Source organism: Corylus avellana, chromosome ca6 (assembly GCF_901000735.1).
Source record: "Corylus avellana chromosome ca6, CavTom2PMs-1.0".
Taxonomy (NCBI): Eukaryota; Viridiplantae; Streptophyta; class Magnoliopsida; order Fagales; family Betulaceae; genus Corylus; species Corylus avellana.
The window spans coordinates 536,681-552,367 of NC_081546.1; the positions used below are offsets into that span (position 1 = coordinate 536,681).

The 15,687-nt window shown below is 36.0% G+C and overlaps 1 protein-coding gene across 1 annotated transcript; it reads left to right on the plus strand.

The window, feature by feature from the left end:
* Nucleotides 1–715: 715 nt before the first annotated feature.
* Nucleotides 716–14,594, plus strand: LOC132183812 (mediator of RNA polymerase II transcription subunit 25). The gene is made up of 15 exons (XM_059597247.1): nucleotides 716–982; nucleotides 3,228–3,258; nucleotides 3,691–3,754; nucleotides 4,750–4,880; nucleotides 5,864–6,073; nucleotides 6,209–6,274; nucleotides 6,649–6,859; nucleotides 7,507–7,574; nucleotides 7,660–8,514; nucleotides 9,409–9,462; nucleotides 9,685–9,713; nucleotides 10,279–10,347; nucleotides 10,467–10,551; nucleotides 13,324–13,410; nucleotides 13,759–14,594. The coding sequence occupies exons 1-15, from the start codon at nucleotides 885–887 to the stop codon at nucleotides 14,275–14,277; spliced, it is 2,577 nt and encodes an 858-aa protein (XP_059453230.1). The 5' UTR covers nucleotides 716–884; the 3' UTR covers nucleotides 14,278–14,594.
* The last annotated feature ends 1,093 nt before the right edge of the window (nucleotides 14,595–15,687 follow it).

Sequence of the window (15,687 nt, forward strand, 5' to 3'; positions counted from 1 at the left end):
ATGATTTGTCACACATTAAAGAGAATCTCGAGGGAATTGGTAAGGAATTTCCCTGAAATTCCTGGAACTTTTCTTAAGGAGAATATTGGAGACCGGCGGACATTCTAACGTGCTAGCGGAATTTCTTGGGAAACTCCTGTGAAAATGTTCTGGTTTAATATTTTTCTCATTCTCGCATTTTTATTGTCCTAATTAGTAATTATATAGTATCAATTACTCATTAATTGACTATACCACCCAATTATATGACATGATCCTTCAAAACATTTTGTGAATAAAAATTAATTTTTTTTATTGGAAGTCACGCAACATATGTTTTGGGATAAACGGGAAATAAGAAGTAATATATAGTATTACTCTTTTAAATTACTCCAATTTAATAAATTGAATAAATTTGAGAAAACTTTGTCCATCAATTAAATGAAAAAATAAAATTTACTGATGGTGGTAAATGCTATTAGAAGTCGGTATCTAAGTTGGGCGATGATATCTCTATTTCATTTGAAATATATAGTATGTATTTTAAGATTATTATTAAAAATATACTATGCTGGTAAATGCTATTAGATGACAGCATCTGAGTTTAATAAGGGTATCTCCATTTCATTTGATTTTATAGCCATGATTTAAAGTCGGTCCATAAAATGATGCACATTATTTAATTTATAAAAAAAAAATGTCAGCAGTGACATAATTTATATATTTGCATTTTTAAATGAAATGGTATTCCTTTGAGTAAGAGTTCAGAAGAACCCAGTTGATAATCAAGAATCAAGATTATCATAAGCGTTACCATGTAGCTGGAGAGAAGCAGAGTCAGATTAAGAGCATCGGGTTTTGCACGATATCAAGATTAGTCACATCCTCCAATCGCGAGCGACGCGATGGCGGAGAAGCAGCTGATCGTGGCCGTTGAAGGCACTGCGGCTATGGGCCCCTTCTGGCAGACCGTTGTTTCTGATTACCTTGAAAAGATCATTAGGTCTGATTGCCTCGCTCCCATTTATTTTATTTTTGCTTGTGCTTAATTAAAATTTATGGCTTTTAATCGGTTTTGAGGGTTTTAATTTGCAATATTGCGTAGTTTATTTATGATGGAAGTTTTGCAATTCACGTAGGGAATGAAATTGGTTTGTTTGATCTGATAGTTGGCCTTACGATGCGTTTGATATCGCAAAATTGGAGTTCAGTTTCTAAATTTCAGTTTATGGTTTTTGAGTATTTTGCTTTGGATTTGGTGAATTTTTTTTTTGTAAGTAGTTTTGGTGGAGTTGGGTTCCGTAGAATTTTGGTTTTAATTTTGAATCCATTGGCTTGGGAAGCTGAAAGTGGAGTTAAATATCCCATTCTCTGCAACCAAATGCAGCCTTACTGCTTTTATGGAACTGCTGGAGTTTGAATCTGGCTTGACCAACAATGGAACTGCTTTTTGAATTTTGAGTTATTGTTAGTCGTGGCTGTGATTAAGAAAGTAGTTAAATGTTATATGTTTTTTTAATAAATAATTCAATCTTATTAGAAAGCTCAAAGGGGCGTAAGTCCATTGATTAAGCTGTAAGTTTGAACAGCCAAACTAAACGAAAGACTCTATCTTTTCCATTAATCAGAAGGCAGGAAACGTTGCAGTTGAGTGGCAGGAGTGAGCCTCTACCTAAAATACCGTCCTTGAAAGTGGCATCCTCATATCTGCTCTCATTATTTGTACTTCAACGATCTATCTCTCATTTTCTAAATGTTGTCAATGATGGGTGGTTAATGTACATAGCTTAGCAAGTAAGGTTTGCATTTCCCCTCGACATGTCAATAAGTAGAGAAAAATAGAGACAAGGGTTTGCATTTTCCCTAATTGCATCAATAATTAGAGAACATGGACATGAGGTTGTCAATGAGACCTACAGGCAAGCACTAAGTTACTAAGAGGACCTGAAAAGAGGAACCCAAATTAAACCACTTGGCAAAGAGTGATCTTATGGCTGAGAAACTGATTTCCAGTGTCAAAGGGACTGCAGCTATGGCTCCCTTTTTGTACATTGTTGGTGCAGACTACTGTAAGACTAATGGCTAAGTTTTCCTACTTGCCAACAGCTGGCCAAGGTCAAGAATAGGTCTCTTAGCCATCTATTGGCCTCAAGGGAAGGTTGTATCAACCTTTTGAGGGTTAATGTCTGGCTAAGGTTCAATTGTAATATTTTCTCAAACCTTGATGGGCCATACTTTGCCCTACAAGGCCAATAGTGAATACTTGGGGTAAAGGCTGCTAATTCCAGCGCATGGAAAGTTTTAAAGTGAAACATTCTGGGTGGGATTAGAGATTGCCAGGATCCTGGGTAAAACAGAAGTTGTAAAACTCTAAGTGGGATGAGGACAAAGAAGGCTGTAGGACTGTATGGTTTTCTGCTGAATGATTTGTATTTTATGATGGATGATGCATTTGTTGGTAGACTGCATCATTCACATGATCATGAGAAGGCTAAGAACGGCAGTTGCGTGAAGAAGTGTAAAGTGGTGTCTATGATGAAATAAAGGGGGACTCTTATGCTTTGTCATTGGTGAAGGTGTCCCTTTTGTTGAAATAGTAAACTGAGGAGAAAAGGTTACGAAGTATTAATTAGGCTTCATACTCAAAGGGATTGGCCATGTTAACCACTTTCTTGATGTGGCTGGTGGAGTGATTTTAGGAGAAAATTGGAGACCACATTTGTTTATTTTGACTCAAAGGCTTTTAGAGTTCTGGAAGCATTTGCATGTGTGCAATGGTGCGCACTTTACCTTGGTTATGGTTCTCTATTTTCTTTTAGTCACCTTATAGCAGTTTGGCAGGCAGTAGCTTGAAGTCAATATTTTACCTTAAATACTGGCACAGTTGAAATTACCCTCATTATGATGGTGTAGCTGATGAATTTTATCATCTTCATTCTCACTTATAATTGCTTTCTTCTCATTATTAGCTCTATTGTCATGCTTAAGAATTGTAAAAGTCTGATAGATGCCAGCTGTTATAGCTTCTATGCATCAACATTGATCTTGGTAAGCTTAACAATGTTGACTACTTTACCTACGTGTGATGGAACTTAAAGGCATGCATGAATTTATGCACATGTACATAAGTCTGTGTGTGCACTCTTATTTCCAATTATTTAGGTATCATTTAACTAAAAAATAATTACTTGGATGACATTATGTTTAATATCATATGCGAGTTCTGATATTTTGTGTTACAAATGTAGGTGCTTCTGTGGAAATGAGTTGAATGGACAGGTATTCCTCTGTTTGCGATGATGCAGTTATTAAAATTTAATTAAAATCTGTTTCTTGCATTGAGAACTCTTTCTACCAAACTAGGAATTAAAGTTATAATCTCTGCTTATGACACCTGATCAGAAAGGCGTATGCCAATTATTCATCTAATTCCTTGGAACAAATCAAGCACACTGGACTTCCAAAATCAGGAACAAATCAAGCACATGATAATGTCCTTGTATGGATATATCTTTTTGTTCAAGCATGAGAAGATGCATCTGTTCCAATATGAACTTTAAACTTTAAACTGCTATTGTTCTATTTTCTTGTTAGCTAGTTTGAGATCTCAGTTGCAGAAAGTGTTTAAAATTTTTCTGCAAGCTTTGGATTTAAATCTTTTTAATTATTCTTTCTTCATGCTGACGTGTTTATTTACTTTTTGAAATACAGAAGCCCTCTACTTCTCATACTGAGCTTTCCCTGGTCACTTTTTATACCCATGGATCTTATTGTGGTATGTATTTTTCTCATTCTTCTTAATCTATCTTATGCAAATTATATTTTGGTTAATATTTTGTGCACCTTAATGTTGAAAACACATCTTCTTTGAAGAATAAAACACGAGGCTATATTACTACCAACCAGCCCCTGGTTTCCTCCACTACCACTCTGTTACAAAATAGTAACTCCGTTAAGAAAAATGGTTAAAATGGATGGAAAGCGGTCATATGTGTGTCATGTGACCACGTTGGTGTCTTTCTTCCTAAAAACGCCGTAAATTTAAACCGAAAAAGTAAAACTAAAAGAAAAAAGTAAACAAAAAATAAAAAGACCCAAAAAATTTAAAGTGTGGTCGAACTAGGCTGAACATGTGGTGATTCGGCCACCCCAAATGAAAAAGGTAGGTGTGATGGCTGAACCACCCCCGACCCACAGACTGAGGGGGTGGTTCGACCACCCTCCAAAAAAAAAAATTTTATGGTGGTTTGGCAACCCCTTGTTTTTAATTGGTTTTTTTAATAATTTTTTTTTTTCAAATTTTTTTTTTCATTAATTATAAGGGTAATTTGTTTTCAAGGGCAATTACAGTATTTTATAATAAAATTTGGGGTATTTTGTGAAGAAAGATGCTAACATGACCACTTTTCCATTCATTTTAACAGTTCTTGCTAAAGGAATGGCCTTGTTATATAGGAGTGGTTGTTTAAGGTACCCAAATGCCAGTTTTTGAAGTTTGGTGGTGCAAGTGAAAAAGTGGTGGTAGTTCAGGGGCCACAATATATTTTCCCCTTTTTTTCATAAATCCTTTGATTTTATATTGAAGCTGAGTAACCTATGGTAGGTTCTTAAATTTAATTTCCCTTTTTTTTTATTCAAATTTTCACTAGTAAATGAAGATTTTTTTGTTAAAATGTTATGAAGCTTAGATTGCACCAAGCTTACAATATGCAGGAACTTCTGTGTTTACATGTCAGTTGCAAAGTGTATATTTCACCTCCCTTCATGCAGGTTGCCTAGTACAACGGACTGGCTGGACAAGAGATGTTGATATTTTCTTACAGTGGCTTTCAGCTATACCCTTTGCTGGCGGTGGTTTCAATGATGCTGCAATTGCAGAAGGGCTTGCTGAAGCTCTGATGGTGTGCACTGGATTGTCTTAACTTTTTTTTCCACTTCCATATTTTCAGTTGCATTTAGCCATTATATGGTTGTCCCTTTTTATATATGTCTCTGCTTTTCTACAGAATTTTAATTGTAAATTTTTTAAGCAATGGGCTTAAAGTCATACACGCTCCAGGCATGCTCTGAGTCTATTGCCAGAGATGCCACATGGTTTGATGGTAAAATGTGGCAGAGGCCCTGGTTTAGGTTTCCATGGAGCTTGAAAACTTATTGTTTGCCATAGAAAAGGAAGAGAATCGGTTCTAGATTTTTCTGACTTCCTCCAGGTCTACCAAGAAGCTGCTGCTAGGTTTATTGATGATGATTGTAACCGACACCTGGTAGATTTTGTGATTGCGTTATTGTGATTTCATTGCTTCAATATTAGGTTGTTGCTTAAAACTCTCATCACTTGTTGGCACTTGCTATTAGACAGCTGGAGGCATTGACAAGTTTACTATTTATAATTGTTAGTACTTTTCATCCAGTGTACCTGAGGTCGCCTTACACTTTTAATGATATTTCGATTACTTATATATAAAAAAAAAAAAAGTACTTTTCATGACTCAATTTGTACTTATGCATGAATGAGAGACTTTTGTGCATCTTGAAAGTGATTATAACGTTCTCTTCATCCTGTTGTCATGATCATTCTTCTTAAAACAAAAAAGCCTAAAAATGAAAGCAAGGCTATTAGGTGCTGTCTACATCAATCTTTTCACCACTTTGCTCCATCAAAGGTCACATGCTTTGTTAGATAAAGATGCACACAATTTGTTAGATAACTATTGGTCCATGACCATAAAGATGCACACAATTTGGTTTAGATGCAAAATCCAAATTGCAAAGAATATGCCTTGTAATCTCCGAATAAAAGTTAAAAATTTGCTTTGTATTGTCACAGTTTCTTATGCACACCCTTGAATTGGATATCGACAATTTCTTTTGATGCTTTTTTCAGATGTTCCCTATTCCGCCAAATGGAAACAAAACCCAGCAAAACTTGGATGCTCAAAGGCATTGCATTCTTGTTGCTGCTAGTAACCCTTATCCCTTGCCCACACCAGTTTATCGGCCGCAGGTGCAAAATTTGGACAAGAGTGAAAATATGGAAGAACAAACAGAAAGCCGTTCATCTGATGCCGAGACAGTTGCTAAATCATTTGTTCATGTACCTTTTAGCACTCCTATCCTAATTTATTAGTAGTTGTTTGCTTCTTCTTCTTCTTTTTTATTTTTTATTTTTTTATTTTTTTAAATGAAGGTTGCACATCTTGAAGTAACTGATCTTTATTTTTCCATGCAGTGCTCTGTTTCTCTGTCAGTCGTTTGTCCAAAACAACTTCCTAAAATTAGAGCAATATACAATGCGGTAACGATGATAGTTCTATTCAATTTCTTATCTTATTGTTGTTTTCTGCTTTGAGGTTGCCAAAAGTTTATACCTAGGCCAGTCAGCACCTCAGCTGAACTTCTCACTGTTCACCAATTACGATCTCGAGTTTAGTGCAATTTTTTATTTATCTGCCTACCCTTGGTTTGTACCAAAACATTTAGTGTATGTTTGTTAGGTGATGCTTGTCTAAATAAAAACACCGACTGAATCTATAAATCAGCTTAACCTACATAGTAGGCTACAATCTACACTGTGCTTTATTTTTTGGTGAAAAAGAGAGGGAAGCACTGAAACATTTTTGCTCACTGGAAGCTGGGCATGTTACTTACTACATTAATTTGTTAATTCAGGGAAAGCGCAATCCCCGAGCAGCAGATCCAGCAGTTGACAATGTCAAAAACCCTCAGTTTCTTGTTCTTATCTCGGAGAATTTTATGGAGGCCCGAGCTGTTTTAAGTCGTTCTGGAATTACAAGTTTGCCTTCAAATCAGAGTCCTGTAAAAATGGACATGTCTTCTGTTACTTCAGTGACAGGGCCGCCTCCAACTTCTATTTCATCAGGTTGTTTATGCACTTAAACCTGCGCATCCCTTCTCCCATCACATGCAGTTGCCAAGTTCCAACTAGTTTTGTGTTAGAAAGAAAACAAAAATAGATTAATCAAGGTTTTCTTCATATGGTATCTATTCCACCTATGTGCTAGTAAGCTGGAATTTTTAGTCTACAAATTGATCACAATAAGACTCGGATTTGTAATTATGGGTGATAAGTTCTATCATATTTGCATTATAGAGGAAGCAGTTCTAGGTTTTGTAGTTGTAGTGACTTCTGATTCTTATAGTATGTTATTATTTCCCTATTGGTATTGGAGGACCAATTTGAAGTACCAGACTGAGTAAGACTCGTTCATTAGTGGCAAAATTTAAAAAAGTAACACTATTTGCATGATTCGGTTTAAAAAATGAAACACATAGCAATTTTCCTGGTAGAAAATTGTGTTTGTGCAAGAAGTTTGTACTATTATTAACTGTAATCCCTAAACTTTTAGCTGTTTTTTGGTAGATTGTGAATTTTAGCCACAGTTCAAATGGCAGGTATATGCCCAAGACATTTTGGCTAATAGTTTGGTAGGCTAATCACGAGTAATGGTTAATTCTTGCTTCATATCCTGCTTGGTAGCGGACTTACTTTTCCCTTCTTGATTTCAGCGAATGGATCTCTCATGAACAGGCAACCGATATCTGTTGGAAATGTTCCTCCTGCTACTGTGAAAATTGTAAGAAGAGTGTGTCCTTCACTTTAATTTGCTGTTCCTATTATAGTTATGCAGATTGTCATGAATTCATAATGTATTTCTTCAGGAGCCAAGCACTGTACCTTCCATGGCACCTGATCCTGCTTTTTTTCATATTCCATCTGTTGCACGAGCTGCTTCTCAAGCAGTCCCAAGCTTACAAACTTCTTCACCATCTTCTGCATCTCAAGAAATGATCACAAATAATGACAATATGCAAGATTTGAAGCCTATAGTGAGCAGTGTACCACAATCTGTACGTCCTGTTGGTCCTGCTCCAGCAAATGTGAACATTCTGAACAACCTCTCTCAAGCACGACAAGTAATGAACTCTGCAGCCCTAACTGGAGGATCCTCTATAGGACTTCAACCAATGGGTCAAACTCCTATATCCATGCATATGTCAAATATGATATCCAGTGGAATGGCATCTTCCGTGCCTGCTTCTCAAAATGTATTTTCATCTGGACAATCTGGTAATACATCAATAAGTGGGTCTGGGGCTCTTACAGGGACTGGACAGGTTGCACAAAACTCTGGTCTTGGTTCTTTCACTTCAGCAACTTCTAATGTCTCCGGAAATTCTAACCTTGGGATCTCTCAACCAATGGGTAATGGTAATCTCCAAGGAGGTGTTAGTATGGGTCAATCAGTGCCTGGCATGAGCCAAGGGAATCTTTCAGGAGCACAAATGGCCCAAAGTGGAATTGGCATGAACCAAAACATGATGAGTGGCCTTGGGCCATCAGTTGTTTCTTCTGGAAATGGAACAATGATTCCTACTCCAGGAATGCCTCAACAAGTACAATCAGGGATGCAGTCAATTGGTGTAAACAACAATTCAGCAGCTAATATGCCTTTGTCACAACAAACATCAGGTGCTTTGCAATCAGCACAATCCAAATATGTGAAAGTCTGGGAGGTAAGTCTAGAGTATGTCTTTGGAAAAGATTGAGATTAAAATTTTCGAATTGCATGTGGTTAAGTTTTTAAAATTTCACTCTCATAGGCATCATTTATCTGCAATACATGATTGTGTTAATTGCTTAGTTTTTCTTTTTTTTTTTTTTTTTTTTTTTGGGAGATATCAGGAATTGACTAACATGGATGTGAACGGATCTGAGATCAGTGCCTCCTTGATCTATTTCTGTTCTTGAATAAAACGACCAAAATGTGCCATTTTTTTTAAAATTAGCGTAATATCCTTGAAATTTTAGCTTTTTTAGAGATGGAGTCTCATTGTTTTCCAAAAAAAATAAAAATTATCATTCTCTTTTCCCATCCAAGCCAATAGAACAGAGAGGATAGTTTAAGTATTTCCACTAAAATATCCCATCTCCTGCCATAAAGTTGAGAAGGTCAAAACACCCTTATATATTCTTTTCCCCTTGAACGCCTCCGCCTAAGTTACTGTAATGCTATAAAAGTTTTTAGGTCAATAAATTTCCTTCTTGTTTCTCACCAAGTCAAAAAAATCAAAACCCCCTTTTCCTTACTTAGTACACTCTGAAATATTATTAAATGGTATTATCAATTGCAAGATAATATATCCTAGTTTGCAATATTATGTATTTACACAGCTCTTTCTCTTGTGCTTTGGTTGAGGAAACAAAAGAAAAATATATCAGCTACATCATCTATGCCTTGTGATTTGTGATTATTTTTTTATAATTTGTTGTTTGTAACTGTGGAGTCCAATTCAATGCAAACATTGGGGGAAGGTTTCAAACTTATCCTTTTAAACCATGACTTGTGGAAGTCTCTTCATAATGTAATATGGTGTAATCAATAATTTTTTTAAACAATGAACTTGCAGGGAAATTTATCTGGGCAGAGACAAGGACAGCCGGTCTTTATCACCAGACTGGAAGTATGTTTGAAGCACTTCATAATTTTTCGTTAAATATTGAGGAACATGTTTTTTGGCAATTGTTGTAATGTATAATGTTTTCAAGCGCCTAATAAAAATTTATGCAAATATAAGGCTTTTTCAAAAAAATCTTTTTTCATTTTTTACATTTGCTCTAATCTGTTGGGATTCTATGTTATCTTATAAGATTCATAAACCTTATAATTCAATTCTTTGTGACAGGGTTACAGGAGTGCTACATCTTCTGAAACGTAAGTCCAAGAAGTATCATATTATTTCTGCCAAAAAAGTCTTGAAATTCTTAAAGTTGCAGTCACACAGTGTCATTAAAGTTAAAGACATTAAAATCAATCTTTATTTTAGACTAAACTCAAAAAGAAACGTTCATTAAAGTGTCTCTAATGCTACTTGCCTTTTAACTCCCTTACTAGAAATAAATTATTTGATTTATGGTCAGTAGAAGACTATTCTTTAATTTATTAATCTATAAATTTTGTGCTCATCACACAGAAATGATGATATTTTCAGAGAGAGCTTATTAGTCTCAATTATATTGTTTGCATTTAGAAGTAGTGTATACTACTTATCGTAGGCTTTGATATTTTGCTAACACCTGTAAATGCATTATCTAGTATTTCTAGTCATGATTAAGGTGGATGATTGGGTGATGCCAAAAAACTTCTAATCTTTTTTCAATACCCTGACATAATTCGAAAAGAAAATTTATTTTGGCTGGAAAGTTTTGGATTCCTTGTTTAGAAGTCCCTGTAAGACTAATCTATGTTTACTGGGATGTATATTTCCTGTGTTTTTCAGGCTTGCTGCAAACTGGCCGCCAACAATGCAAATAGTTCGGCTTATATCTCAGGACCACATGAATAATAGGTAATTTCTTCTTAGTGAAAAAAATTCAATTTGTCTACTTATGTTTGCATCTTTGTTCATTTATCTGTCTGGATTTGTTATATTTTTTAGCTTGTTAACTTCATTGTGTTGAATATTAGGCAATATGTGGGAAAGGCAGACTTTCTAGTTTTCCGTGCAATGAATCAGCATGGGTTTCTTGGACAACTGCAAGAAAAGAAGCTAGTAAGTTTTTAAGTCTTCTATTTTTGTTTGTTGGGGGGGGGGTGGTGTGGTGGTGGAAGTGTTCTTTCTTGGATAAGTCTATGCCAATTTTCTAGTTTGAACCGGTTGAGTTTGTTCTTGTCAAAATATGAGTGCTGAATTATGTGTTATATATAGTATCTTCCTATTATGCCCTCAAACAATATATGAGTAAATGTATTAAATTATTTTTCCTCTGTTGTTCAGCAGTATTATCTTGTGTGGATCTAGAGATTTCTTTGTTATCATATTTGTGCATCTACCTGGGTGTGGGTCAGTAGGAATTCAGGTGAAATATGATGCTATAATGGGGATCCACTATAAGTTGGTATAGAAATTGGGAATTTGTTGAGGAAGTCGACTAGGCATTTAACAGACTTTTATGGGCAAATATATAGCAGGCTTAATGGTGATTATAGTCCAGATGAGCTTTCCCCCTTCTCTCCCATCAATTTCCTTTAGAAAATGCCCAACACTTAGAGGTAGTGTCTTGGCTATGTTAGCCTTAGGGCAGATGGATGAACAAGAGAAGTAAGATGACTGTCACATAGCGGATATATGGGCTATGTTTGGTAATGGTTTCAAAAAGTATTTTTCCTTTTAAAACCAAAAACAATTTTCTCAAAACATTAAACAAACAATTCACTTTTCAAAACACAAAACACTTTTCAAAAAACAACACATTTTTTAGAAAACTTTTCACACATTGTAGGAATATTTAAAGAAAATAAGTGCTTAATTTTTCAGGTATAGGGGTATAGGGGCTGACATATTATTTATGAAAATATTAAAAAGAGAGAAAGAGGCTCCAACAAAGGAGAGGGGAGTTGTGCAGCCACCAAACTAGATAGGGGTGGTAGTGTGGCCACCTCTCAATTAGTCAGAGGTTGTTGCACGACCACCATTATAGGATAGGGGTGAATGTTTGGCTAGGGGGTGGCCACACAACCACTTCAACCGAATATGGGTGATTATGCGACCACCTCTCTCCTCACTAAGAGCCACTCTTTTTTTTTATTGAAAAAAAAAAAAAAGTGTAAGTAAGAAGTCAGCTCCACTCCTTCTTGTGTTTTCTTATAATAAGCATATTTAGTATTTTTCTTTGAAAACACTAAACACTTATAAAAAAGTTTGCGAAACAATTTTCTTTAAGTGGACCCCGCAAAAAAAATTTCCTTAGATGTGGACCCCACCAAAAGCAGATCTCTGCTTTATATCACATCAAAACTGAAAACCTTTTCAAATCAAAGCACAAGAAACACTTTTCGAAACCATTAACAAATATACCCGTGGTTTTCTATCTTGCTACGCATTGTAACACATTTCAGTTTAATCTCTTTACTAGGAGAAAGATAACATAGATTCTTAAGACAAGAAAACTTAGGGCTCGTTTGGTAACATTTTTTAGGACAGCTTTTTGTTTTTCTAAAAAGCAAAAGCATTAACAAACAACTCCAAACATAAAATGCTCGCAAAACACCAAAAACTGTTCTCACCTTTCTATCACGTCACAAGTAAAAAGTAAAAAATGCCATCGAAAAAGTTTTACCAATCGAACCCTAATTTTTTCACGGCTTTTTCATGATATCCCACAGAGACCTTGCATCAAATCCTGCCTTCACCAAGGATGGGAGACTGTCACCTTCCTTTGGGTACTCTATGGCCCAAGTGGCCCAGACCCCAAAAAGTAACAATAATAATAGTAGTGACTGGAAGATACACCTATAAAACACCTAGGTTGTTCTTCAAGTCTTGTCTAGTATACTTGTTTGCTAAAGATGTTTCTATCTATAACAATCTTATAGCTGTCATGGCTTAGTGTTTAGTGTGTGACATCAACTGACTACTCATGATAGAAATCACCTCGGTGTTATTTAACTGTGTAAAACAAGTAGAGCTGAAGAAGTGTCCTTGAACTATATTGACATGTTTCTTGCTTCCTTTTGTTTGGCTGTCTGTTTATCCAGTCAGTTAATTAGGAGACATGTAAGTTGACACTGAGCTTTGTCAAATCTGCTATTAGATATACATTCTGCAGTTAATCTGGTGTCAGAATTAATTTGAGTTGCTGTAAAGTTTCCCCAAAGAGGAAAACCAAGGGGTTAAACCCTCGTGTCATTTGAACTTTTTTAACTATTAGCGTTTGAAGCATGTCAATTCCCAAAATTATGTGTGTGCACGAGTAATGCTATAAGTCTTCTTAGAATCATCCCAAATGTGATGTGGCTTTTAAAATTACCATTGAATTTGAGATGTGATTTATTTACTTTTGATCTATTAGTAATTTTAAAAGTCATATCACATTTAGGATGACTCTAGGAGGACTCTAGGAAGACTTATAGTATTACTCGTGTGTGCACATATGTACATTTAATAAGAATCTTCCAAGATTCTCAAATCCTTTTATTAAATCTGTAAATTCTGAAGTCTGAAAAGGATAACTGATCATATTCTTTGGCACTCTCAAATGAACCTTGTGAAATTAGTAACTTTAGTAACAAAGCATATACTGCAAAAATGCTTTAATGAAAAATTACGTAATTATCTATTTATTTATTTAGGCTGGATAAGGGGGTTTTAACCCAGGCCTGTTCAAACCATGTTAGGGAGGCTTTACCACCTACCTAGATGCGTCTTCCGTTCAATTTGAATTTTAAATAGCTCAAGATTGTCTCCAATTTTGTAATGTGAAACCATACATTTATGTTTGCTGGGATCCTTTAATGTTGAACTTTTCAATTTTCTTTTCTTTAGTGTGCAGTCATTCAACTGCCATCTCAGACGTTGCTGCTATCTGTTTCTGACAAAGCCTGCCGCTTGATTGGAATGCTTTTTCCTGGGGTATGATTTTTGGGAACTTCAATTATCAATCAGCAGAGATTTTGTTCAGCATAACCTATCAGGAAAATCTTTCTTTTATGGCCACTTACTCTGAGCTCTCACATTAACAACAAATTTGAAATTTCTGTCAAAATCGAAAGCAACATGAAAAATAACAAGTGACCTTTTTTCTGCAAAATTCTGGCATGTGTAAGTTGCTTTTACATCAAATGGTTCCCTTTTCATTTCTTTTTTCAATCATTAATGTTGAATCCAGTGAGTGGAGGCTTTAAAATAAGTTTGTGGAACAACCATGTAGAATTACTCAGACTTTGCAATTTAATTAAGCCATAATATCTGTGGAATCAGGATATGGTTGTGTTTAAGCCACAAATATCCAGTCAACAGCAACAACAACAACAAATGCAACAGCAACAACATCAGCAGCTGCAACAACAACAGCATCCGCAGCTGCAACAACAGCAACTTCCTCAACTGCAACAGCAGCAGCTTCCACAACTGCAGCAACAGCAGCAACTGCAGCAACAGCAGCAACTGCAGCAACAGCAGCAGCTTCCGCAAATGCAACAGCAGCAGCAGCTTCCACAAATGCAACAGCAGCAACCACTCTCGCAGATGCAACCGCAACAACAACTTCCACAACTGCAACAGCAGCAATCACTCTCACATCTTCAGCCGCAGCAGCAGCTTCCACAACTGCAGCAGCTGCAGCAACAGCAACAGCAACTTCCACAGCAGCAACAAATGGTTGGGACAGGAATGGGTCAAGGTTATGTTCAAGGTCCAGGCAGGTCACAACTAGTTTCACAGGGACAAGTTTCATCCCAAGGGGCGCCTAACATGCCTGGAGGGGGCTTTATGAGTTAATTAGAGCATCGACTAGTCTGGGACGTAGTATTTTAATTTAATTTACAAAATTTCATTAGCCATCAGATAGAACCTCTAAGAACAGTGGATCTCATCAAGCTATTATGAGCACTAGAGTAAGTTATAGACAAAAACCTTGCAGGGTTACATAGAAACTGATGTTCTTATGTCGAAAAAACCAGTGCGAGTTCATTTTAGTAGATGCTTTTCTTCTGTGAATATGGTTGATTTTCTTGAAGTGATCCACAAATTACACTCATGTATCATATATTTATTCATGGTGACAAATAGTTTGTGGTAATTATACTGTTGAGCTATCAGCTTCAGAGTTTGGACCAATCTCATGGTCCAATCACAAGAATTGAGTTAATGAATCAACGATGAAATACTCATACATCATATTTCATAGAATGCCTTGTCTCAGGAATTCCACTTTTGGGAAACCGCCATTTATTGAAATTGAGAAGAAAAAAATGATGTGGCAGGCTAATGTAGCAAGAGCTCAGGCAGGGTCTGCAGACTTTTGGTGAAGATTCCACAAGAACCAGGAAAGCCATGAACTCCAACCCTTTAGCTATGGCACGCTTGATAGGTTTTGTAAACTCTCAAATTCCCACCAAAAAGAATTCTAGTGGTCTGCCAATAAGAAATGGAAAATTAACAAGGGAAGAAAGTAGGTGAGTGTTAAATTAACTTGAATCCATGCTTACTGTATGTGATGTGTATCTGACGACAATGTCAATGTAAGATTATGCAAATTATGATAATTTATCTATATTTATTTTTGTGGTATGCAGTGCCAACCAGTCACCTTTCGGCCTCCAAAGCCACTGGGGACACTTCGGAGGGAAAGAATAAGACCCCCACCAACTTTGACATAACAAAACTGCTTCCTGACTTTAATCATTATTCCTGAAACTAATGGCCCTTTTCTATAAAGCTACTGCTACAAGTGTAATGATTAAAGGATGGGATCCAATTCATCAACCAACAAAATTCCCCATGATTGGTTCTAGTCCAGAAATATGAAATTGCCATCAATGTCCCCCCTATTCCCTGACAATCAAGTAGGTGGAGTATTTTCACAAAACCTCATTACAATGACTCAAAAGCTAACCCTCGATGACATGATTCTTCACATGTTATAGATTACTACCATGTAGAAAGCCAGGATTAATGGGTAGATGCAATATCAACAGAAGAAGACAGTGCTTGGCAATACTTCACGTCATCACACTGTACATAATTGGCTAGTAGGCTAATATCATGTTGCCAAATAATTTGCTATTTCAACAACCGACACTTTCAGGGAAAGAAAATTTCATTAGTAATTCAAACAGTAAATATGAGAGAGTTAATATGAAGCATACCTGTTCAAGTAAATTTTAGACTATTCTCTCACTTACTTGA